This window comes from Diplotaxodon limnothrissa, linkage group LG12, assembly GCF_057381915.1.
Source record: "Diplotaxodon limnothrissa isolate DT_005_m linkage group LG12, D_limnothrissa_male_GT1.1, whole genome shotgun sequence".
Lineage (NCBI taxonomy): Eukaryota > Metazoa > Chordata > Actinopteri > Cichliformes > Cichlidae > Diplotaxodon > Diplotaxodon limnothrissa.
This window is the reverse complement of record NC_140607.1, coordinates 19391085-19416241: the sequence shown is the minus strand read 5'-3', so window position 1 is coordinate 19416241 and position 25157 is coordinate 19391085. Positions and strand designations below refer to the sequence as shown.

Genomic DNA, 25157 nt, shown 5'->3' with positions numbered 1-25157 from the left:
TGCCGCCTACCACAGAACTGGAGGAAAGACTTAGGAATGGGGTCTACCTTGGCAAGCTCGCCAATTTTTTTGCACCAAAAATGGTTTCAGAGAAAAGGATCTATGACCGAGATCAGTCCCGTTATAAGGTAAGGCTTCTCTTCTTTTACTGAACTTGTTTAAGAAAAGTCAATAAAAACTTTGAACTTTCAGATTGCATCATAAAAGGCAGAATGACTGTTTCCCAGGTACTTCCTGGCAGTTACAAGCAGTTTTAAACCGGAAAGAGGGAGATGTGACAGGCCAGTGTTGAGGGCTAACTGTAAGCTGTTGCAGCTGTTCTGCTGCTACACTAAAGTATAGATATGTTTGTACTTTGCCATATTATACTCAGGGCTCGATATGAGATTTGGCCATCAGACCAGCTCAGCTCTTGCACATAGTTTATGCTTTGTAATAAATCCTTAAATATAAATGCTCATTTTTTTTGCAGTTCATCCCTTTAAATATCTGTGCTTCTGTGGTTATCTTTAGAGTAAAGGACTGCACTTCAGACACACTGACAACACAGTGCAGTGGCTCAGAGCCATGGAGTCAGTGGGCCTCCCTAAGGTAAGGGGCTTGTACAGCTGTTGAAGACACTTTAAGTTCTCTTTCACATTTGTCACACTTTAAGTGGAACGATCTGAAATGCGAGAACATGACTGTTGAAGTTTGTAAGTGCATGATGTAAAAGAGAAAAAAGTTTGTATAGAAAGGTCCTATTTTTTATTTAAGACCATAACATATCTGAACACTGGCTTATGGTTTGTACTTGTTCATGTTAGAGATCAGAAACCACCATGGCACCTAATTTTTACCTCCAATCAATTATAATAAATGTGTAGGAGTAATGCTAGAACAGTATTACTCATATTTTATCATTTATAGCACAACACCAAAGACTGGAAATAAAAACATAAACTGCATCCTGGAAATAAGAATATGGTAAAGTTGTTATCTAGGGCTGGGCCATATTATACCGTTCACGGTAATACCGGTATAATGTTAGGCAACGATAGGAAAATGAAATATCGCGATAGAATATGAGTAAAACGCGCATGCGCAGTGCCTTTGTTTTCATACGCACATGGCCGATTGTTGAGTGAAACAGATGAACCAGAATTGGTTTGTAAAAATGGTGCAACTTCCGTGATGTGGAACTGGTTTGGTGTTTGTCCGTCAGATACACGACAAAGCACATTTTTTTGCAGAACATGCAAGCGGCCATCGTTATTGTCGTATTTGACGGACTAAGATGCCCTTAAATCTGGGAGTAATCTGGGTCCTAAACTCCGTATACTTCAGGTCAAACGAACACTGCAGCATCACTAAGAGTTAAAAACTGTCTAAATTCTTTCATCTTTAATAAAACGATCAGCATTGCTGCTTTACCAGGTGTAACTATGAAGTTTAACTTCCAGGCATCCATGAAAACAAAATGTATTACATTTAACGGAGTTAGAAGCTAGCAGGAAGCTAGCGGAAGTTAGCTCGCTAGTTTCGCTAGTTACCTAAGCATGATATAGCATGTTCTGACTGAGAGATTTCTGAAAAAAATCAAACGTACAGCTCTGCTATCACTTCCAACATAAATGAAGACAGAAAACTAAACAGCAGTGACCTTTGTAGGGTTACTGAAGTTGGGCTAGCTGGTATATAATGATGTGCTACGTGATCGCTAGCGACACAGCTATGTTAGCATAACATAAACAGTGAAGCTGGAGGACGAACACTAACACTTTTCCACTTATAAAAGTTAACGTTAAGGTTCCTCATGGTTAGAGACAAATGCAATCGCATGGCAGGATGCTGTAAAAGGACCAATCTTCAGTCAGGAGAACAACTGAGATAATCCGTCCACAATACGAGGTTAGTCATTAGTATACTGCAACAACATGGGAATAGAGCCGCTGCCAGAGAATTCAACATTAATGAATCAATGGTACAGAATTGGAGGAAGCAAGAAGAATGAGTTTAATAAAGTTTGATTTATCTGACTGCTTTGTTTTCGCTTAATGTGCACCTTATGGTCCGAAAAATACGTACTGCACACTGCAGTTTAATGTTGCAAAGCACCTCTTTTTAACTTCAGTGGATATTATACATGGTTATGCTCAGGATATGTCAGCCCATTTCTACTGGAAATGCCTTTTGGTTAAACTTTCAGCAAGGAATTAGCATTTGCACTGTTACATTTTTATAAAGCTTTAATGTACATAAAAACCAGCTTCTTGTTTAAGTGAAAATAAATGGAAGGTTGTCTTTTTGCGCTAGTAATGTTGTGGAGTTGTATTTTGTCTCGCATCAATTATATCGTCAGTTATATCGTTATCGCAAATTTTCAAATATATATCGTGATAAATATTTTTGGCCATATCGCCCTGCTCTATTGTTATCTACTACTGGCTTTTTCTAGTCTTCAGTTCATTTTTATTTCAAACATTTCAAACATGTGCCTTCACAATCATTACAAAATATCGTTCCATTATTTGTTTGAAAAGGAGTAGGCAGAAGTATTTACTTATTTGTCCCTACCCCCTCAAGTTTTACCTCTCATTCATTTAATTTTCTTTTAGTCTTAATTTATTTATTTAAAATTACTTGCAGCTATTCCTACCTCTTAATTCAATGTTGATTTTAAATGCATCATTCGTGTGTTATTATCAAGATAATTATTGAGACAGAGCCCCCCCCCCCCCCCCCCCCCCCAAAAAAAAAAAAAAAAAAAAAGCAGGAACATGTGGTCCTGTTAAATTGTAGCAGAATGAAAAGTGTCAAGACCATGATAAAGAAGAGTGACTAATACCTGCTGGTGGTTTCTGCTTTCAGATATTCTATCCTGAGACGACAGATGTGTACGATCGCAAAAACATGCCCAAGGTGGTATACTGCATTCATGCATTGAGGTACGACTGAAAGGATCTATTTTGACAGCACAATTGGTCGCTCATCTGTTATCTTCATGTATGTGCAGTGGCTGGGTTCCCCTGGCTGAGTTCCCCTGGCTGAGTTCTCCTGAAGGATCTACACCTGAATGTTCAGTGTGGTTTCATTTCATGAAATGCAGACCTAAGTGTTGTCTTTGACCTAAAAACTATGTGGTGGTATCTGTCTGTTAGGGTTTAAACTATGAGCCAGGCCAGATTAGATTCAGGCAGCATTACATTTGTCTGTACAATGTTGCCTAATTAATGAATGCAATTTATAGTGTATATAAAAGATGTGCATAGTTTCCAAAGTGAAAAGCTGATTTAATACATGTGACTTTTGTCTGCATTCTTTCTAATCACCACCAGGGGGCAACTCATCTGGTTGTAAAAAATGTGGAAATTGAAGTTTCTCATGTGACTTCATGTGCACATTTCTGTCTGCCATACTGGACACGATGCAACCACCTGTTGCTAGGAAAGTTTCTTCCCTGACTGGTTGGTGGTGGTTCCTGGGGGTTTCTACCTGTTGATGAATGAAATTGGTTGCAAAAAAGGCGCTGCACCAAAAGTCACCTGTGATTTATTTGGATGCTAGCAGATTGCCACTGTTGTTGTTGTTGTTGTTGTTTTTTTCTTTTCTTTTTTTCCTTCTTTTTGTTTATTCAAATACTGGCTAACTACAAGCTGGAAATAGAGAAGAATTCCCCTTCATATTAAAAATTGTGCTTGTGGAAATATCTTTGCTACATTGCTGAGGCTTAAGTTTTAATTAAAAGGGAGCCTTCTCCATATCCAGTTTGTCGCACTTTTCATTTGGAAGTGAACTATGACTGCTGCATTGTGCTAACAACCAAAACTATCATAAAGAGGACTTTTCTACATGGTTGAGGAAAACACGTTTTACCCTAGCAACAGGTGGTTGCCATGACTTTAGCAATCCTTTTTTTTTTTTTTTTTTTTTCTTCATCGACTGCTATCAACCTCCAACAACCACTCCCAACCAGTGTTGGGAATTTTTCCCTTATGACCAGTGGTTGCCAGATGGTCATGGATGATCCAACATTGTCACCACGCTTGTCACATGTCCAAAATGGCAGAGAAGTTAATGTCACATGGTTAGTAGTCACATTTCTGCAAAACCTCGATATAAGTCAAATGCTCAGTTGATCCATGACCTCTTTCCGTGGTGTCTTGATGAACTAACGAAAACAACATCATGTTTACTTGAGTTAAAAGGAGAATAAAGCAGGGAATGGATTAGGTTGGGACAACCATGTAACTAACAAGCCACTCTCCTAGCATGCAATAGCGAAGGTCAGAAGTGCACAGCTCAAGGCTTCCACACAAGATTATAGGTGATGTCATTGTGCCAAGTCCATACAATGTATACAGCGCAGCTGTAGATTATATGGACTAGTACATACTGTTTTCGCTAACATTTATTTATTTATTTAATTTGGATTGGGTTGTGTTGGACTAAACCAAACATTTTGGTTTGAATTGGAAATGAAGTGCTTATTTTGTATCTACAGACAGAATTTATCGACAGCTCATAAAACTACTATGCTTGTGGTCAGATGTTTACACATCATCATGATGGGAATGAATATCATGGTCATTTTAGGCTCTTGATTCCCTTAAACTGTTGTTTTTGTTTGTTTTTTTCTCCCAGGGTGGAATGATTGTACAGAATACGTTTTTAATGACTTTAAGAAAAATATAAAACGGTTGCACAAGTTTGAATTGTTTTAGGATATTATCTAATCCATGCCAGGTCAGAAATGCATACAGGCTCAAATGTGTAAACATATTCACCTATCTGTTGTAATAAGTAGTGCTGAAGGTTCAGTTTCTTCTAACTTGACAAAGCCAAGGCCTATTAACTTCATGGTCATGCTTTATTCAACTGGTAGCATAAAATAATTTGTCTGTCAGCACTCACTGGATTAACCAATGCTAAGAACAATGGGAAAGTCCAAGGAACTTGATGAAGATCAAAGAAGGAAAACTGTAGATTGACACAGGTTGGTAAGGTCTCTTGGAGCCATTTCTAAACAACTGCAGTTTCTAAGATCATCAGTTTAAACAACTGTATGCGAGTACAAGTTATTTTGATGTGTAACTGATTTGCCAATATTTAGAAGAAGACCCAAACTGTCACTGTCAGATGAAAGAAAATTGGTGAAAGCCCAGAAACCACAAAGGCTCAAGCCTGCCAAGAACTGGAAAATGCTGGAACAACAGTATCACCTGTTCACAGTGAAGTTGCATGACCATGGGCTGAGAAAATCAACACATTTAAGCTTTACTGAAACTTGAATATTGGACACAACTGATGATCCAAGAGGACAGTGTTTTAGAATGGGTAAAGCAGGCGTTAAACCTCTGGAATGGTCTTCCCAAAGACCCAAGCTCAACCTGATTGAAAATTTGTGGACTACACTTGAAAGCCAGGTTCATGCCAGAAATCCAACCAGTTAAAAATGAATTTGGTGAGTTCTGCTAAGAAGACTGGTCAAATATCCAGCCAGACTCATGCCAGAAGCTTGTTGATGGCTACCAAAAGTATCTGGTCATTGTGCAACTTGCCAAAGGGCATTTAATCAAATACTAGTGGGGCTGTATGTATGGATGTATGTATATATTTGTATTTACTTAATCTTCTTTTAGAGAAAATCCAAAATAATTTCAAACTTGTTGACGTGGTTGTTTTCTAAATTTAATTAAGATGTATGCTGTGCAATCATTCCCCCTGGAAAAAGAACAGTTCAAAAGGCTCATTAAAGAAATCATTCAAATCCCACAAATACCATGATATTCATGACCACGGTGAGCGTACGCAAACTTCTGACCACATTTGTACAGTGTGTCCATGAAGCTTAACCTCCAATCTATACATCAAAAGCAGAAGTGGTACTTAGTAAATGATATGAAACAGAAACTGGAAAACATTGTTTCTACTTTAGTAGCACAAGGAGGTTCTGTGTGTTACTTTAGATGTGCCATGCTGTATATATTATCCAGACTCTGTTATTGAGCTATAGACAGCTATATTCACTCTATACTATTAGTTGTAGTTTCAGTGTTTAACTTTACGTTTGCGTTCCTGTGAAAGGTTGGTGGTCTTTTTCCGTGGCTTGTGCGTCGCTGTAGGCCCTTGCTTACTTAGTCTAAATGACTGACTTTCTAAACCATCCAGTCAGCTAAGCACACATTTGGGGAGTGGTTATGGGAGCTGCCTGCCTTGTTTTCTCTGTTGTAGTGTTTTGGTGAGGTCCTTTGAGAATTGGGTTCCTTCCTCCCCTTATGCACACACGTGCTCTTCCTTCCTGCAAATCCAGTTCAAGTCCCACAAGTTCCCATTGAATGTTATTCCTCCTTAGGTACAATGCTGACCTCATAAGTAGATGTTTTAATTCTTCTCAGAGTGGTAGAGATTTGGGAAAAAAAAAAAAAAAAAAAAAAAGGGAATCCACCAAGCTAGTCAGCTGATCGTCTTTAACCCCTGTGGCTGGTAATCAGCCACCTTCATTAACCCCAGTCAGCTGTTGTTGTGTTTGTATCCCAGACCGAATCAGTTGCCTGCATGTTGGAAAATTACCCTTTGTAAAAGCAGATTTTTTAGATGGTCTCTTTCAAACCTCTCTGTGCCAAGGACAGAGTGCATCTTATGTTTACACATGCTGGGACCAAAGGGCAGAACAACCACTAGCTACTACAACTCCTTTATTCAGAGCTGTACTGATGCCAGACCTCCCTCGCCTCTGTCAGTGCGCCCCAGGGCAGCTGTGGCTACAATGTAGCTTGCCATCGCCAGTGTGTGAATGTGTGTGTGAATGGGTGAATGACTGAATGTAGTGTGAAGCGCTTTGGGGTCCTTAGGGACTAGAAAAGCGCTATACAAATGCAGGCCATTTACCATTTAAGTATCTATAATTCATTGCCAGTTACCCAGTACCTGCCGGAAGATGAAAGTTTTATGAAGTTTCCAGTCACCTCCTTGTTAAATTTATCTGCTAGGTAGTGCAGGGAGTCTGCTTAGTGTTGTCACAGTGCTTATTGTAATTTGAGACAGTGCTACCCCCTTGTGGTGTAAGTGTGACACTGCAGAGAAGACGATACCGAAGCGATCTTGATCGAAAAAATAAATAGTTTTATTTTCATGGTATGATCTACAGTGTTTTGTATCGCTTATTTTTTGCACAACTCTTACATCGTATGTGTTTGTGTCTTTTTTTTTTTTCCAGCTTGTACTTGTACAAACTGGGAATTGCACCACAGATTCAAGACCTTCTAGGGAAAGTGGACTTCACAGGTAACCATCTACCATATAAATTACCTGAAAGTGAAACATAGCACAAACCTTATAACGCACAATATCATTCATACTACATTCATATTATTAGTCCAGCATCACTTTGCTTGTTAGTCCTCACGTGATGGTACAACACAACACGGTTCCCATGTGTTCTTCATGTTATAGCAGAATTTTATGACCAATGGTTCATTACCAGAGATCAGGCTCTTATCACTAGTGATGATCATCCACTCAAGTAATGGGACCATAAATGGAACAATTTATAAATTGCAGCTGCCCTAAAAGCAGGACGATGACCTTGAAGGGGAAATTGGATTTAAAAAGTGGGGGATAGCTTTTTATGGGGCAAGGCCCTGAACCTTTTGATGGCACCTCGTGTGTACCCATGTTCTCCTGCAAGCAACTGTCATGGTGCTCTAAGAGCAACATGTCTTCATCTTAATTTTCCTCTAACAAAGGACATTTACTCTCCTCATGTGTGGTGTGAGGGGTCTGTTGTTCTAATATCACTTGATCATTTTTAACTAGTTTTTTGAATGTTATGAAATATTTATTTTAGGGTTTTGGCAGATTGATTTTAATTCGTTGTTAGTGTTCTGATGCCCCATTTAACAGTTATACTGGTTAGAAATTTGTCCCAACTGTATGTTTTGTTGTTGTTGTTGTTGTTGTTTTTATTTGTTTATTTTATTTTTTTTATTCCAATGTGCCGTGTCGCAGCTGTTTCATGTCAGTAATATATGTGTTTTACAGAGGAAGAGATCAGTAACATGAGGAGTGAACTGGAAAAGTATGGCATTCAGATGCCAGCTTTCAGTAAAATTGGAGGTATCCTGGCCAATGAGCTGTCGATTGATGAAGCTGCCTGTGAGTGATCTTTTAACCTTGTGATCTTTTAACCACTCAGTTGTTTTTGACTGAAGTAAACGGAGTTATCTGATCTGATATGTGATATCCTCCACTAAATCCATGTTTTGTTTTTTTTCCTTAGTACATGCTGCTGTGATTGCCATCAATGAAGCGGTTGATAGAGGTCAAGCATCTGTCACAATGGGAGCCCTGAACAATCCTAACGCAATGCTGAGGAACACACAGGAACCTCTGGCCCAAGAATATCAGGACACACTGAGTCAGACCAAGTCTCGCAAGCGGGATCAGTCCTCAGGGAGGGTGAGAAGACAAACACTTCAGTGATCTCTTGGAGCTTTTTCCTTTTTATTTAGTATCTTAGCTGCAGGGCTAGCTCTACACTAGGGCTGAACGATATATCGCATTTGCGATAATATCGCGACATGATCGAGTGCAATTTTCTAACCGCAAAGGCTGCGATTATACTCTGGACATGTCCAAATTCATGGGCTGCATCCTCCTGAGGCCGCATTTGTAGACCGATTACGTCACAGCGACGCGCCGAAGGCTGTCCAAATTACTACCATATCCCAGAATTCATAGCGCGGCCCAGCCAAACTCCAGTTTCCAGCAATGGCGGCCGCTACTAAGTTTTAAAATTACTCATACTAATCTTTCTGGGTCACAAAATAAACTTTTAACATATTTTCAGGCGAGAAAGTAGTTGTGTAAACATCAAATATCTGCTCGGTTTATCAAGATATCCCATATTTGCAAAAGTGCTTCGACGTTTTCAGAGGCGTCTGCTACCCACCAGCTCGACAGCTAGCCGGGAGCTCGAGGGTTACTGATGCGGCCGAGAACGGCACAACTCCCGGCACATCATTTTCAGATCACCGCGGAGTTTCGCTGCTCGGGTTAAACGTGATATATAAGTCACTTAGACAACCTAAAAATGTTATTGTTGGGCTTTTTTCAGTGTTTTGTTTGTTCGTGAGTAAATCGGTTTGGCTGAGATTAAAGTTATTAGATTAGATAAAATAAAACTTTATTAATCCCCCGGGTGGGTTCCTCCTTGGTTTTCACACAGCTGACTAAACGTCAAACAGAAAACTTATTAAACAGAAGTATGAGACAGTCGAGAATTTACACCAGTGTCTGGTTATATTTTAGATAGCAAGAAGCAGACGGCCGAGTTTATTAAACTCCACCGAGACAGCGGTGACGCTAATCAGAACTAGACCGTCCAATTTCACGCCTTTAAATTTTAAAGGCGTGTTTGTGTGTGTGTTTATACAATTGCTATTATGTTTGCACTTTATGTGTAATGTTACTGACTGCAGAGATCAGTAAGATGTGTGTATTTTTTATTTATTAGTTTTATTTATTTAATATTATTTTTTAATTGAATGACTGTCTAGTAGTTCACAGATGTCGAAAAACTGAGTGTGGTAAAGCCACTGATTTTGTTTATGTATATTTCTGCAATCTGCACATTGTACTGACTTTCATTTTAATGTTTACACCAGGGTTCCTTGCCAGCACTTTATGCTCAGATGTTTGTAAGCTAAAAATAAACTATTGTGTATGTTCAAATATACTGTTGTGATTGAAGAAGTTAAATAAAAATGTCAGTCATCAATTCATGCATCACCTCATGTCATCATAACAGAGGTCTGTCTTCCAGGAAAGAACAGTTTAAAATTAATGTAATATAGTATTGGCCATACTATATGATGTATTGCTTGTCTTTGTTTAATAATACAGAAGACAAAGACCTTAAAAAATAATCGCATATCGCATCGCAATCGCAATATTGGGGCAAAAAATCGCAATTAGATTATTTTCCATAATCGTTCAGCCCTACTCTACACTGGAGTCTTAATGCTTTAAAATGTAGCTGCATGCTAGAATAGACTGGACTGCTGAGTCATAAAACAGGTTGTGCTGTATCAGAGACTGAGAATAGGCAATTCTGATTGCTTACCAGCGTACACTGAGGCAAAGGAATTATGAGTGTTATAAACACTCATAAGGTTTGTAATTTGGGAAAACATCATCTTGGAGGGGATCCATCAATATTTTCTATCGACTGTTCACACCTTGGTTTTAGAGCCACCGTTTGGTTTATAATTGTTTTTTAATTTTTTAGATGGAAAAAATAAAACAATGCAACTTTCTCATCTTCAGCCTTGTTAAAATTGTCCTCACCCCTTTAACCTGAACCAACCTTGAACCATGTAAGCAGGTTTGATTAAGTTACACCTCTTACTGCTGCTGAGGTTGACATGTTTTCTGTGTTCAAGAGCACACGTGCTGACCACAGACAGATTTTAAGAGCTGTATGTCTGAATGTAGTTTCTAGAAATTTCTGAATCATGTGTGTTATTTGAGACATTTTCCAAAGGAATATAAAGAAGTGTGATATGTATGTGGCAGCTATATTAACTCGAGAACTGCACGGACATCTGAAAATGGTTGCCTGCGCTGATGTGCTCTACAGGCTTTGCCAGCACATTCCAGTGACTGCATTGTAAGCTGTATTTACCTAACGCTCCACGCCATCCAGCACCTCTCCTCCCATTCTCTTTACAAACGCTGTGCAAACAGTAGCACTAGCTTTTCTTTTCTTTTCTTTTTTTTAATTGATATTACCACACCAATTTAAATGAGAATGGGAGGCAGTAAATACAACCTGCTAAAATATAGTGCGCTTTGTTTTTTTTTTAACAATTATATGCATATAATGTGATTATATTTTCTTTGTCTCCCTCTGTTAGCGGTCCTCAGTTGCTGCTGAAGAAAGAGATGTTTATGAGGAGCTGCTGAATCAACAGGAAATCCAGACATGCATTGATCTTGTCAACAGTAAGAACTTCCCTATGTTTGCTTTACACACATTCTCACTTAAACACTGTCATGTGTCGCAGATGTTTTTGTCTTTGTGTGAGATGGGCCTTTATGGGTATTAGGTCTAAACATCTGTTAAATCAGATTATGCAGCACAATTACACAGTTAATCAAAGCAATATTAAAGTTAAAAAGGATCTGCTCACTGTCTTTATTTTTCCTGTCTCCAGCCCAGGAAGCTATAAGGCAGGTGAATCATGCTGTGTCGAGCCAGGATCAAGCTGCTCTGCTGGCTGCGCTTAGGCTCAACGTGCTGGCCTTGCTCGGTGTTCAGGAGTCAAACAGCCGGTGGTATCTGGAACATTTTACCAACTACTGTCAGCATAAATCTAAGGTATACAGAGTCAGAGCTTGTTTGCTCAGTTGTTGGATTTAATTCCAGCAGTGTGTGTGAGAGAGAGAGAGAGATCCATATTTCAGACTTTGTGGTCTTCTTGTTATCCAAGCATTTGTTACAAGTGAGCAATGGCCTGCTTTCACATGAAATATCTAACTCCACCTTCAAATAATAAAAATAATCAAGTCAAAATGCAAAGAAAAACGAGCCATTTCTTTAATGGGGTCTTTTTGGATATCTGCTTAGTGTAATCTAATGTTTCTTCTTCAGGAAGGTGGAAGGGTCCAGATTCTGGACAAGGAAGAGATTCAGCGAGTTGTCAGCTCCTGCAATGACTTTGCCGAAGCAGAGAAACGAAGTAAGTGGCTTTTGTAACTTCGGGCTGTTTACTAATGAGTTAAAATTCAAACTACCTAATCACCCAAATACGACTCATGATAAGTATTTAATATGGGTTCTTAAAGGTCCTTCAGAACATCATGTATAAGGTTGTACGAAATACTGTTTTCGTTCATTTGGGGAATTGATTCCAAGTTATAATGTAAAACACGACTTTGTTGTCATTTTCTTAATCAGAACTTGAAGCAGTTGCAAGAATCAATACAGCCATTCGCCTGGGCAATGCTTTGGAAACAGTGGAGGAGCTGATGAACCCGGAGGCACAGCTGCCAATTGTCTACCAAACTGCTGCCAACCTCTACCAGGCTGAGCTTTTCAGTTTGCAGCTACAAGGGGGACGGGTGAGGCATGTTTCAGACTTTTACTCTGTGCACATGGATGTTGATGGGTATTGACAAGGTCAGCGATATACATGTATATACATGCGCACACACACACACTCTGCAGGCAACAATTTTCTGATCCAGTATTTTATGTTTTTCAGTCTGGACTGAGCCACGAGGAACTGAGTGTAGCTGTAGAGATGCTGTCAGCTGTCGCAGTGCTGAATGAAGTACTAGACACCAAAGACCCACAGGCTGTGATTGAGCAGCTAACAGACTCTCCCCTGGGCTTTACCAACATAGACCAAGACAACCTTAACAGGTAAGATAGCCGCAGGATAGATGAGGAAGCAAAAGGAAGTGTTATTGTTTACTCACCTTCCCCCCCAGTGTTCCCATTTAGTGGATTCATCTACTTTTAAGTCAGGCTGTGGAAACGACACAGAGACCATAAAGAAGAGTTATTGTGATTTATTGCAGAATGTTTATACAACATGTTTATGGCAGTTTTTAATATATAACTACTTTACCCAACTTCTTATCAACATTACTGCTAATAAATAACTCTTTACTTATCTCGGTCACTTTGTGCAGCAGCTAATAGTTAAAAAACGAATCCCTGGTAGTTAAACATAACAGTTCAACCATATTGTGGTAGTTTTAACCTAATAGCATTTAATTTATATTATACTAACAAGAACATACAATATGTGAATTTTTAGTGATTTACACATTCACCTAACAACAGAAAGACCCCCAATTTCATCCTGGGAAGAAACCCAAAATCCCTTTGGTGGTTGTTTGAGGGGGAGGAAAAACTAATTTGACCAGATAAAATCTGCAGAGCTTTTTTTTTTCTGTATGATGATTTTTCTTCTAGTCTGTTAGTTGCTTGGTATATTGAATGCACCACATGAACAAAAATCAGTTTATGTCTAAAAATGGGTAGCAGGTTGGTGTAACTTTTGGTTCCTCTCAGACATTTGTCCTGCTGTACTGTATGACGGGACACTTATAAGCTTATAAGGTTAACGATTTGCTTCACAAAGTTATCAGTTTACAATACAGACAACACTTGGTTCCACACTGCTGTCTGCTCAGCTGTGGTGCTAAAGTGCTAAATGCAGCTGTGCTGTGGTGGGCAGGCTATGAGGACACCAAAAATTACACCCATGAGTGTTTTGTTGTTGCTGTAATGTCATAGTTTTTTCTTTTATTTATTTATGACTTAAAAATTAAGTTATAATGTATTTGCGCATCCAAACAATTTCTGGTTACATAAGTCCTTCTTTCCTCAGGTATTCTGACATGCTTATCAAAGAGCGAGCTGAGGCGCTTTCCACGGGCCAAGAGTTTCTAACCTGGAATGATGTCCAGAAATGCATCGACACCGTGAATGTTCAGGTCCAAGAAGAGCATGAACGTAAGAACGTCTTGCTGATTTCCTCTTCTAGTTTACATATTTTAGCAAGTGTTTTGCCCTGTGCAGCTAATCAATTTGCTATGCAATTTGGTGACTACTGAATGAATCATTAGGCTTCTCCTTGTTTCTCCTCGTACATTGTAAAACAATGTCAGTTCTCTAAACTTTGCTAGGACATATCTGCACATAACAAAACTAGAACTGGCCACTTAATAAAAGCAGGAGATTTGATACTTGCTGTAAATGTAACTAATACACAGTGATCTTTTGTTGAGTAACATACGGCGATATGTTGTACGTAGAGAGAGATGAGGCATGTAGAAGCTCACAGACATGTACAGTTCAGACAGACATGTGACAATTACTCATGCCTGGACTGAAACCTGAAGGTGCTGGTGATTCCTTAAAGTGCTTTTGTCTGCTAAGAGAACCATATCAGACATCACACTGAGTCAAGCTACGATATCACACCCAATCTAAATTGTAATTTTGAGAATAACAAACGATTAACTGCAAACTGCTCAAACATAAATAATTTCCTTGAGGCTCAAAAAGGCGTAAAACTACACAGTTTGCTGAGGTGGACATGACGTAAAGGTGCTCAAAATACTCCCACTGTTTCAGGAATATTCTCAAATTACAGATGTTTGAAACCTTAGAACAGTTTTTTAGGCATCGTCTTACACTGAAAAATGAAACACAATCTGTGCTCTTAACTTGTCTGAGAGGCTTTTGTTTTTTTGTTTTTTGGTCCTCCACCTACAGGAATCATAGCCATAGCTGAGATCAATGAGGCACTAAACTCAGGTGATCATGAGCAGACCCTTGCAGCCCTCCTCCTCCCTACAGCCAAGTTGTCGGGGGTGAACCCAGCCACAGCCAAACACTACCATGATGTCCTTCAAAATACCAAACAACTTCTCTGCCAGGTAGGCGAACATTTCTTTAGTCATTTCGAATTTGAGTAGAAAAATATACTTGCACCATCCACAGCTAGATATTGTGGAAAACGTCATTATAGCTGAACGAATCCTTATTTTGTTTATTTATTCATTTTGTAAGTTTTTTTTTATTATTTAAACCTGTCCTGTGCAGCAAGCAGGATCATGGTCTGAATGCTTTATTGTGGAAAGCACATTTGCTTTCCTAAGAGGGGCATAGACTCTTGTAATTGTTTTTGGGTCATTATTCATTTTATTTTATTATTCATATTATTATCTGTGTGGGTATTAAGCTGGGGGTGATGCCAGGTTGGTGAAAGATAGAAAAAAGGGTGAAGTAAATGGGCATTTCGGTCTCCAACTCGCTAACAAAGCACACATTTAAATGATATGCAGCAACTGAAAGACAAAACAGAGGGAGGGACACAAATATAGAATTTTGCTGTGTGTGTGTGAGAGGATGTGAGTGTCTGTGTACGGCAACAATGCCCCAACAACAACAACAACAACAATTTTTGTTGTTGTTGTATTTTGTTTTTAACCATCAGTTGCACACAGAGGTTTTTCATAAATTACTCATTCTGTGGTCAACACTCGACCTTCAACAAACAAAAGACGTCAAGCAAGAATTCACGAGACAAAATAAAACAATTGAAATTAAAAAGGTGCTCTTTTGAGCTTACAACACATAAAAATAATAAAATAAAAAATTTGATGACCTCAAATTACAGAAACAAAAGTCTAGATAGTGACTATAAAAACGACTGACATAGAACAGTCACAAGTATCACAGCTGGTTTATTTAATGTTTTCTTTGGTGTGTGGGGAGACGTTGACATGTGGAGTTTAAAAAGTCTTAATTTTGTAGTGGAGAACTTTTCAGCTGGTAGAATAAATTCGTGGTATTGCTTCCTCTTGCGGCAAATGTTTACGGCACGTTTTGCAAATTACCGCATTTTGTTCAGCGAGTCTCATTCCCTCGCTCGTCCGGTAGGATATAAACACACATGCTCAGCGCAGTGCGCCAGGTAGAAAATTTTCTGTTTGGGAGGGAGGGGAATTAATGATTGTGCAGCATGTGGGAGGAAAAAAAAAACCTCACAGGGAATTGCATGCAGACAGCTTAATATTGCCATGGCAATTTATAAAGCCATTTTAACTATCGTGAGTGGAAAAACTTGCAATACATCGAGTATATTTGAATTATCTCCCACCCTTACTGTGTGGTAATTAAAAATGAGAAACATATGACTGCACAGCCAGCAAAGCCACGTGAATGGCCCTACCAACCTATGCAGCTCATGTCCCCCCTGAGACCCTACGTGCGTGGGTGATGTGTTGTCAGAGAAGCAGAGGGAGGAGAAGGCACGGGATGATGATTAAGATCAGGAGGTAGAGGACTCCCCCTGGAAGGAAAGGGCGAGCAAAGCAGGTTCAGTAAGCACCCCCACTTCCTCCATGAATCATTATTTAAACCGTGTCATAACTTTGTCCTGTTAGTTTTGTTATACAGCAGTTTTTTATCCTATGTCACTTCTTTACATTAGGTCATGTATATATCTATCTGAATTGCTCAATCTTGATTTTAAAGTAACGGATATATCGTTTACAAAAAGTATTGTTGACTTTTGGATATAATTTTAATGAAAAAATGAACAAAACATGACACATAAAACATGTTTTTAGTATACATGGAAACAAATAACACTATGGCCACATTAATAGTTTCTGATTCTGGATGTAACGTGGATACAGCCTAATGTTAACCACAATGTCCAGTCTCCAGTTTGTCATTTTCCCTTGTGACTTCCTGCTGTGTTCCAACAATAGTCCAGGCTTGGGTTTTGTTTTGTTTTTTTTGTATACATGTCCAGTATCACGTCATAACTGCTTGTCTCGGAGATATCTCGCGGAGAGAAATAAATTGTAGTTCTGAAGCCGCTGTCTTGGAAATAAGCATACACAGGAAGGGATCAAGACAACTGTGGAAACAGCAGAGACACACAGCTACTCTAAAGTATCCATACAGGCTGTCGTCCCCACCGGAAAACAGGCGGATGTAGTGGGCCATATGCAGGACTCCGCTGGGCAAGAAGCACACCAAGAAGATGCTGAAAACCAGAGTGCTGACTCTGATAAATGGCTTCCAGTCACAAGCACTTTGACCTAGATGGTAAATTACAGCCACATGGGCATAGATACAAAAGAGGAAGGGCGTTATAAAGCCTAGACAGATAAGCATCAGCCTATATGGCACCAGATGGGAGTGTGATTTTTCGTCTAGGGGAAGTACATCATGACATGTTGTGATCCCCAGCTGGGAGATGTTGTAACTCTGCCTGACAAGGAGCTCAGGCACAACAGCAGCCCCGAACAGGAACCATATAACCAAGCACGTCCACACCGCCAGTGTTTTCGTAGCAAGTCTCCTGTACATGAATGGTTTGACCACAGCCAGGTAGCTGTTCAGGCTGATGCACGCGATGGTCTGAGCTGAGCAGTAAACATTACCGTAAAACAAAGCCGTAATCAGCCGGCAGGAGGTTTCCCCAAATATCCAGTTGTTCCCATTGAAGTGGTAGTGAACACGCAGCGAAAGGGAAAGCAGGAGCAGCAGGTCAGACAGCGCCAGGTTCAGGTGAAGAACGACTGTGGAAAAGGACTGTGCTCTGAGCCGGACTCTGAGAAAGGCCAGAATGTAGCCGTTGGAGGGGATGCCCACCAGCATAGACAGGATGTACGATGAGGGTATGACCCAGGTGCTGAGCACCCCTGTGGTATAGGCTGTCACTGGATCCTCTGGCTTCACATGCAAGTTTCTGCCTGTGTCATTATAGTCGGCCTTAAAGGTCCTTGGATTCACTGTGTGAGGTTGGATTTTGGTCCTGTTTTTGTTTCCTGTAAAGAGTAGAAAACAGTTTTTACACCTTCAAACCAACTTTCATGCAAAAAGTTTTTTTTCTTTTGTACCAAAATGTTCTGAAGGTTTTTTGTTTTGTTTTAAAGAAGTAATTTTGGTTTTCTATTTTGTGAGTCTGAGTTGGGAAAAGAGCTTTCCCAGTTGTTGGATACCAAAATGTACTTTTTCTACAAGATTTAAGCTTTTTTCTTTTTCTTTTTTTTTTTAAAGAGTTATCCTTTTAGTAATGTGTTAACTTAAGAAACTTACCATCAAGCTGATTGGTCTGCACTGCCATCAAACAAATGAGTAGTCCTGGCATGAGGTCAAACATGTCACCGTTAAGTTGATATTCCAGTATTTCCCAGTTAATTAGGCTTCAGCCCTCTTGGTTTTGCTTCTTGTCAGGAGTTTTCCACCAGTAAAACTTTGTGTTTTGCATCTCTTCAGTGCAGCGGTCGAGCTGATAATGGTGTGAGCTCAAACTCAGCTTCCTGGCAGTGTATACAGAAGCATGTTTCCTGCCTGGACTTGAAAACTGAATTCCCTGCTGTCTGCGTCAGTCACAGCCCTCTGAATCACTGGAGTGGGGGAAAAAACTACTTAATGGTTTACAGAGCTGTTTATCGTGTTTGTCCAAGGAGTTTGGTTCATTTAAGACATTTGACTGGTTTTGGTTTTATTACTTTTGTTAAAATGGGATTTGGTGTTTGTCAGCCTAGTGAATTAGAAGCTGGTTTTCAGACAACATAAAATGTGTAGCAATTACATCATGAATGCAATAAAGGAAGTGAAATGTGTGCTTGAAGATGGTCATTTAGTAAAGTGTTTTCCCAGGACAGTGTTTTTCTTTCTTCCTGTCTTGCCTCCATGCTGTGCTGCTTTTGAAGGACTGCTATGTTCTTCTGGCTTGCGCTATCACATCACATCACGCATGTAATATCTCTTATGACACCCTCAATATATGAGGAGTGCGTGAAACGCACAAGTAATGTCTTTACTTTCAGACTGCTTCAGTGTTTTGTAAACAGCGACTTCCTTCCTGATGGTCTTGTGGTCGATGATGCACCCCTTGATGTTGTCTAAAATTAGCTTGAGAACAAACATAAGGATCAAGCTGAATAAACATGCTGTGTTTGTTCTGACTTTTGAGCCCATTATAGACTGAGGTCATTGCTTTAAGTGGTGGGCTAGGATATGGTTGCAGGTCATCTTTTGTCAACTTTTCCTTATTTGTCTCGACTGGTTCCTGGCACTGGTTCTCTATAATGCGATCATTATCTCTATTAAATATCTCCACAATCCCAGTTTGACTTTGGAAAATATTTCAGGTACAGTAAATGTACACAAACTTAAAACTTTCCACATTATTTTGGTTCTGGGTGCTTTAAATATTTTAGAAACGATGAACAAGCTACTAATAACGCCTTGTTTGAGTGAGTTTGAGTTTTGTCTTCTGAAATGAAGAGGAATGATCTTTGTTCTTTTTCCTGATCGTAGAGCTCCGGTGATGAATCTGCAGTGCTGTGGCTGGACCAAATCCAAGAGGCCATACTGACAGCCAACCAGGATGAAAAGGAGGCTCTCGCATGTATGTTCTCGTAAAGCCTGATTAATTCTTCAAATTGATCTGCGATTTGTTTCCATGAATAACTGTCACATAATGCCTTATAGATGCTCTTATCCAGTGTTTCTTGTTGCTATAGCGAGGCGGACGTAGAAATGAACTATTGAAAAAAAAAAACAATAAAAAATGTCAATGTAATTCATTTGATGTCTAATTCATTTAAATTTATTTTCCTGTACACTACTCAGTGTGTTCACATTGTACTTTTACTGTATACTGTTGTTTTATTTGACCCAATAGCGTTGTGAAGCTGACACCAGTGGTTTTTCTTTTTGCTTTGCATTGCTAGTGTCTGGAGCAGTAGCTCATATTAACAAGACAGTGAATGAGGGGGACTCCCAGAATACACTGGAGGCTTTGCAGGCTCCCAGTGTAGGGCTGAGAGCAGTTCTTCCTGAATGTGCTGACACGTACCAAGATGACCTTTCACAGAAACAAAGAGACGGTGCTGCCAAAGGTAACAGGATTTACATCTGTGGGACAGCAAGTGTGCTTTCTGTTCAAGAAACTCCAGTGAGAAGTTGAGAATTTGTGTCAGATTTACACCAACAGACTTTTTAAAAAGCACTTTCTGCTTTCCTCCAGGCAGCACTGATGGTGTGTGGGTAAAACACTGCATCAAGGACAAATATGACTATTTCTATAACCTGGAAACTGAACAGGGCACCTGGGAGGAGCCTGAAGGGTTTGAACAGAACAGCGGACATCTCAGTAAAGAAGAAATCCAGGTGCTACCCCTTGATTATAAAGCTTTAACATTTCCCATTGATTGGGCTGATTTCATTTTTACTTTAACAGTAGTGAGATTTGTTTATACTTGGATTGCATCTAAACAAACAATTTTCATGCTGCTGTGGGGTATTCTTGGTTTTTCCCTCAGAATGTGGTGACCTGTGTGACTGCTGAGTATAACAGGGAACAGCTATGGCTGGCCAATGAGTGCTTTGTGACCAAGCTGCAGGCAAGAGTCAGAGGTTACCTGGTCAGGAAGAAGCACGTCCAGAGAATGGAGTATCTGCATCAGCAAGAACCACATGTCATAAAACTGCAGGTAGCTTATAGAACCTCTATAAAGTGTACTTAGTAATTAGTCAAATATTCCTCATTGATTCTGGATGTCTAGGGCTTATCCAAGCACAAACAAATCATAAGCAAAGGTAGCTATATACTTACATTAAATTACAACCACTGTACTGACTGCATATTTTTGTTTGCATCTTCTTAGAAGACAAACCAACAATGACAACAATGTCTTTAGAAAACTGATGTCTAAACTTCATGACTAAGCTTCATAAACTGATTTGTGGTGAAGCTGATGCCGAACTTGTTGCTTGTACATGTTTGTCTCAGTTTTTCCTTTTTTTGCAGGCTTGTTGGAAAGGTTACAAACAGAGGAAAGTGTATAAAGAGAGGATGAATTTGCTTCAGAAAAATGTTGCTTCCATTGTCAAGGTGATGAATTATTTTTGTTATGAATGACAGACTGAAACAGGAGAATATTAATTGGGATTTTTAACACTTATTAACACTAATTGACCTGTGAATAACATTAGCAACATAGCTGCTGCATCAAACGCCTGGTATATATTTTTTTATAACTGTTTAATAAATACTTTATTTTATTTAGATCCAGTCTTTTGTAAAGATGTGGAAAGCAAAACGTGAATACAATCAGAGGCAACAGTTCTTCAAAGATCATGTAAGTAATACTTCATTGCCATTACTCAGGTGCAGGATTTGGGTTTGTTTTCATGCTTCCTAAAACTCTGATTCATTTTTGTGTTTAGGAAAAAGAAATTGTGAAAATCCAAGCTTTTTTGAAGGCCAACAAAGCCAGAGAGGACTACAGGACGCTAAGTGAGTCATAAAGAATTTAGATCTGCGTTTGAATATGAAATTATGGTCTTGATGCATGTTTCGCCAGTTTTAGAGGATTGCAACTTACAGCGAGTCACAAATTTTTGAACAACCACATTATTTGCAATTTTCTTCCCCCAATTTTTCCTCACAGTCAAGCCAAAAATATTGTTCAGTTCTGATGATAATATATATAATATGAAAAACACAGCTGACAAGCACAGACAGTAATATAAATGCAGAACATGATGAAGGATAAACTTGCAAATTGCATTTGTTGCTGACTTTATTTTTTACACCAACTCTCAGCTGGAGCCAAGGATCCTCCTCTGTCAGTGGTGCGTAAATTTGTCCACTTGTTGGAGCAGAGCCCTCTGGATCTACAGGAAGAGCAGGAAGTGACACGGCTTCGGGAGGAAGTAGTCACAAAGATTCGCTCCAATCAACAGATGGAGAAAGACTTGAACCTAATGGATATAAAGATTGGACTGCTAGTGAAGAACAGGATCACTCTGCAGGTTGCCGTCACCTCTAATTAATACGTGACAGGAAAACGGAAAGTTAATAAAAATGGGTTGAAATCATTTATAGTTTGAGTAAAATGTTGTTGACACTAAAATCTGAAGAAGTTTCTTTATCTATTATCCAGCCAAACTCCTATTTAACTTTGTTTCTTTGAAAAGGATGTTGTGTCCCATAATAAGAAAATGAAGAGCAAGAAAAATAAGGCGAGTAAAGATGACCCGACGGCAGGAGACAGACTCGGTATTAAGGGCCTGAGTAAAGGCAAAAGACGGAAACTCGAGGCCTACCAACATCTCTTTTATCTACTACAGGTATGAAAAATGTGTCTGATTTCTTTTCCACTCGCCCAGTTCGTGATATAAAACCAGTCATGGCATTTCAACTGAAAAGACTCAAAATACTGCTGGTCCCAAAGTTATTTGGAAGATATTTGTAGATAATTCGCAGATGCAACTTGTATAATTCATCCCCCGTGGGTTTTTTTTTTTTTTTTTTTTTTTTGGGGGGGGGGTATAGTGGGGGAATAGTGTCCAATTTCCACTACATTTGGTTCTAAACTCAATAGACAGTAAAGGACAACTTCAGTGTCACCAAACCATTGGAAAAGAAGCATTACTCTGCCTCATCAACTTTAAATGAACTCATTCAGTTTCACTTCTAGTCGCCTAACGCTGTGCTTGCTTTCTCTTCCATTATCTTTAGACCAATCCATCCTACCTGGCTAAGCTGATCTTCCAGATGCCCCAAAACAAGTCCACCAAGTTTATGGACACTGTGATCTTCACACTCTACAACTATGCCTCAAACCAGAGAGAGGAATACCTGCTGCTCAAACTCTTCAAGACTGCTCTAGAAGAGGAAATCAAGTGAGTATTGTGGCTCCATATAATGCTATACCATGAGAGTTCACTGTAGCTAGTTTACACTTATTTTACTCAATTATAACCTACTACTAACGGTAAATGAGTGCCTATAAAGTCCTTTACTATCTTCTCTGCGTGTCTCAGTTCTAAGGTGGACCAGATCCAGGACATAGTGACAGGCAATCCAACAGTTATCAAGATGGTGGTGAGCTTCAACAGAGGTGCACGTGGTCACAACACCCTCAGACAGCTGTTGGCTCCAGTCATTAAAGACATCATTGAGGACAAGAGCTTAGGCCTCAACACAAACCCTGTTGAGGTCTACAAAGCCTGGGTCAACCAGCTGGAAAGTGCTACTGGAGAGGCCAGGTAAGGAGACTGCCATCATACTTAGTTACCCCTGGCTTTTTGCACTTAAATATTTCAGGTATCAAATAAATTTTATTATGAGACAAAAGTAAGTAGAGTAAAAACAAATAACTTTGTTTCTCAGCTGTTTATTTAGTTCATGTGATAATTTTTTAAGTTTATTTTTTTTATTTTGTGTTTTTCTCATCTTGAAATTTCAGCTTTCTGAAGAAATTTTTTTAAATGGCTTGTTATCCTAATTGAATTTTGAATTAGCCGGACGTATCCAGCATTTAAAATTCAGGTCAAAAAGCATAAAGCAGTGAACTTTACACATGCATCTTCTGCTGCCCCTTAGCAAGCTGCCTTACGAAGTGACTCCTGAGCAGGCCATGTCACATGAGGAAGTACGCAACAGGCTGCAGGCTTCCAGTCAGACACTGCGTTCGGCCACAGATAAGGTCCTGAACTCCATTGTGTCCTCACTGGATAATCTCCCGTAAGTCTTAGGAGCTGTCAAAGCCCAATTTCCTTTGTCTGCTCTGTGACTTTTCCTGGTTAAGTTCCCTGTATTGTATTGAACTGTTTAAAAGTTTTCTTTCATGCCATGATTTTTATTTGTAGTGTATTTTCTGGTCTCTTAAGTGTTTGTTGTTCAGTTTTGCTATGATGCAAGCGCTCATCTGGCCAGTTGTTTGTGCTTTGTGTGACACGAGTCCTACCATAGTAACCCAGTTTTGTGCCTCATCGATCTTCACAGTCTAGAGTGTATAGACCACTAGATGGAGCTGTTATGCAATTTAAAATCTTAAACATTAAGGTACATACTGAAGACACTGAAAGCCATCAATACTTGCAGTCATTAATGCAGATATTGATGCATCAGATGCATTCCTTATCATGAGCTTGTTTTTGCCATGTAGTATGTGAGTGCATGTTTGTGCTTCATGTCCCATCAATGCTTTGTGTTTTGCATGTAGTTATGGCATGAGATACATAGCTAAAGTTCTGAAGAACAGCCTCCATGAAAAGTTTCCAGATGCCTCAGAGGATGAGCTGTTGAAGGTATCAAATGTCTAAATATATACATATATATGGTGTGTGTGTGTGTGTGTGTGTGTGTGTGTGTGTGTGTGTGTTTGTTTGTTTGATTTCCATAGTCATGCATGGTCTTCTCTATAGGTCTTATTATTGTGATCCTGCTGAGGTAAGAGAAAATAATACTTTTTAAAAAAATGTCAGATTGTAGGTAACCTGCTGTATTACCGCTACATGAACCCAGCCATTGTGGCCCCAGATGGCTTTGACATCATTGACCTGTCAGCAGGAGGGCAGCTCCACCAAGACCAGCGGCGTAATCTGGGATCAGTGGCAAAGATGCTCCAGCATGCTGCTGCCAAGAATCTGTTTGAGGGCGAGAATGCACACATGACGCCCATGAACAACTACATATCACAGACATATGAGAAGTTTAGGTAAGGAGCGGAATACACGGCACAAATCTGTACTCTGATTTGTCTATGGAGATAATTTAGTTTTGGTCAATGTAGATCACTGATAATACGGTAAGCTTTTCATCCAAAACAACATGATAAAAGTGTGATGGAGGAAGAACCAGTTTCTTTCCGATAACAAAGAATGGTAAACCCTGGAGATGAACGTGTTTGGCCGCGTTAAGCTGACATGGTGGAAGTAGAGGGAATCCTGGCAGCAGAAGCCAGCCCGCTGTGCCGTGTCAGCAGTTCGGACATGCGTGTCTACAAAATCAACCAAATTCCAGACTGACTAGAGCAAACTAAATGGGAGAGGCTGGGCGGCTATGTGCTGTTATCTGCCTCACTTTGTGTTTGACTCATCATTTCTGAAAATCGCGATAAATCTCAGTCCATTTACTGGAAAAGGTCAATATGAACTGCTAACCTTGCTGAGGAAAACAATACAGAGCACTTCACAGGAAGTTCATGTTCATGCTCTGGAAGAACTAATAACAGCTGATTTCTGTCCAGGTTATTTTTCCAGTCGGCGTGTGATGTCCCTGAACCAGAGGAGAAGTTTAATATTGACGAATACTCGGATATGGTGAACTTAAGCAAACCCATCATCTACATATCAATAGAGGAGATCATCAATACACACTCGGTAAACCCAAGCAAAATGATAAAGATTCTTCCTGCTACTCCTGAGGATATAATTAAACTTTACATGATTCATACTTAAATGACTTGCCCTGTCTCTCCATGCCCCTGTCTTGCATGCTTGTACATGCTACAAACTGTTATTGGAAACAGACATTCTTACTGTTGCTGCTACTAGAAAATATATTATTGAGATTACATTGATATTAGATCTAGCAGGGGTTTATATTTTGCTCCAAGCTCAAAGTTTAGTTTTTAGAATATGTTATATGTACGTTATGTCCCCTTATCATCATCACCACTTGACATCCTGTTTCTTTCGTTATGTTTCCAGAACACTTCCTTTCAAAGGGGTTAGTATTGAGGATGTCAGTAGGTTCTGGCCAGCTGTGTCTTTTTGCCATCTGTTATAAATGGAAATGACTTTCCTGTTGAATTTGACAGATGTTCCC

At 39.5% G+C, this 25157-nt stretch overlaps 2 protein-coding genes across 2 annotated transcripts in view; one reads left to right on the top strand and one right to left on the bottom strand.

Moving 5' to 3' along the window:
- The window catches only part of iqgap2 (IQ motif containing GTPase activating protein 2), a 41541-nt gene that overhangs the window by 11371 nt on the left and 5013 nt on the right, over positions 1 to 25157 (top strand). Inside the window, exons 3-30 of the mRNA XM_085367259.1 lie at positions 1 to 128; positions 514 to 591; positions 2851 to 2927; positions 7199 to 7266; positions 8023 to 8136; positions 8261 to 8439; positions 10899 to 10986; positions 11199 to 11362; positions 11636 to 11723; positions 11942 to 12105; positions 12249 to 12409; positions 13386 to 13510; positions 14276 to 14439; positions 18851 to 18941; positions 19267 to 19434; positions 19563 to 19705; positions 19858 to 20028; positions 20346 to 20429; positions 20605 to 20676; positions 20765 to 20834; positions 21144 to 21352; positions 21518 to 21670; positions 22062 to 22225; positions 22367 to 22591; positions 22929 to 23069; positions 23551 to 23635; positions 23813 to 24045; positions 24577 to 24709. The exon at positions 1 to 128 is cut by the window's left edge and continues 29 nt beyond it. Of these exons, the coding sequence (XP_085223385.1) occupies positions 1 to 128; positions 514 to 591; positions 2851 to 2927; positions 7199 to 7266; positions 8023 to 8136; positions 8261 to 8439; positions 10899 to 10986; positions 11199 to 11362; positions 11636 to 11723; positions 11942 to 12105; positions 12249 to 12409; positions 13386 to 13510; positions 14276 to 14439; positions 18851 to 18941; positions 19267 to 19434; positions 19563 to 19705; positions 19858 to 20028; positions 20346 to 20429; positions 20605 to 20676; positions 20765 to 20834; positions 21144 to 21352; positions 21518 to 21670; positions 22062 to 22225; positions 22367 to 22591; positions 22929 to 23069; positions 23551 to 23635; positions 23813 to 24045; positions 24577 to 24709 (3740 nt within the window). The remainder of the gene's footprint in view (positions 129 to 513; positions 592 to 2850; positions 2928 to 7198; positions 7267 to 8022; positions 8137 to 8260; positions 8440 to 10898; positions 10987 to 11198; positions 11363 to 11635; positions 11724 to 11941; positions 12106 to 12248; positions 12410 to 13385; positions 13511 to 14275; positions 14440 to 18850; positions 18942 to 19266; positions 19435 to 19562; positions 19706 to 19857; positions 20029 to 20345; positions 20430 to 20604; positions 20677 to 20764; positions 20835 to 21143; positions 21353 to 21517; positions 21671 to 22061; positions 22226 to 22366; positions 22592 to 22928; positions 23070 to 23550; positions 23636 to 23812; positions 24046 to 24576; positions 24710 to 25157) is intronic.
- On the bottom strand, positions 16218 to 17839 carry f2rl2 (coagulation factor II (thrombin) receptor-like 2). Its single transcript, XM_085367261.1, has 2 exons — positions 17621 to 17839; positions 16218 to 17349 (listed from the first exon to the last, which is right to left on the bottom strand). The coding sequence occupies exons 1-2, from the start codon at positions 17682 to 17684 to the stop codon at positions 16328 to 16330; spliced, it is 1086 nt and encodes a 361-aa protein (XP_085223387.1). The 5' UTR covers positions 17685 to 17839; the 3' UTR covers positions 16218 to 16327.

Excerpts from the sequence above, each read along its gene's own strand:
- f2rl2 (XM_085367261.1), bottom strand. The coding sequence starts at position 17,684 with ATGTTTGACCTCATGCCAGGACTACTCATTTGTTTGATGGCAGTGCAG. Across the intron at positions 17,350-17,620 it reads GCAGACCAATCAGCTTGATG|GAAACAAAAACAGGACCAAA; the intron begins GTAAGTTTCTTA and ends TACTCTTTACAG.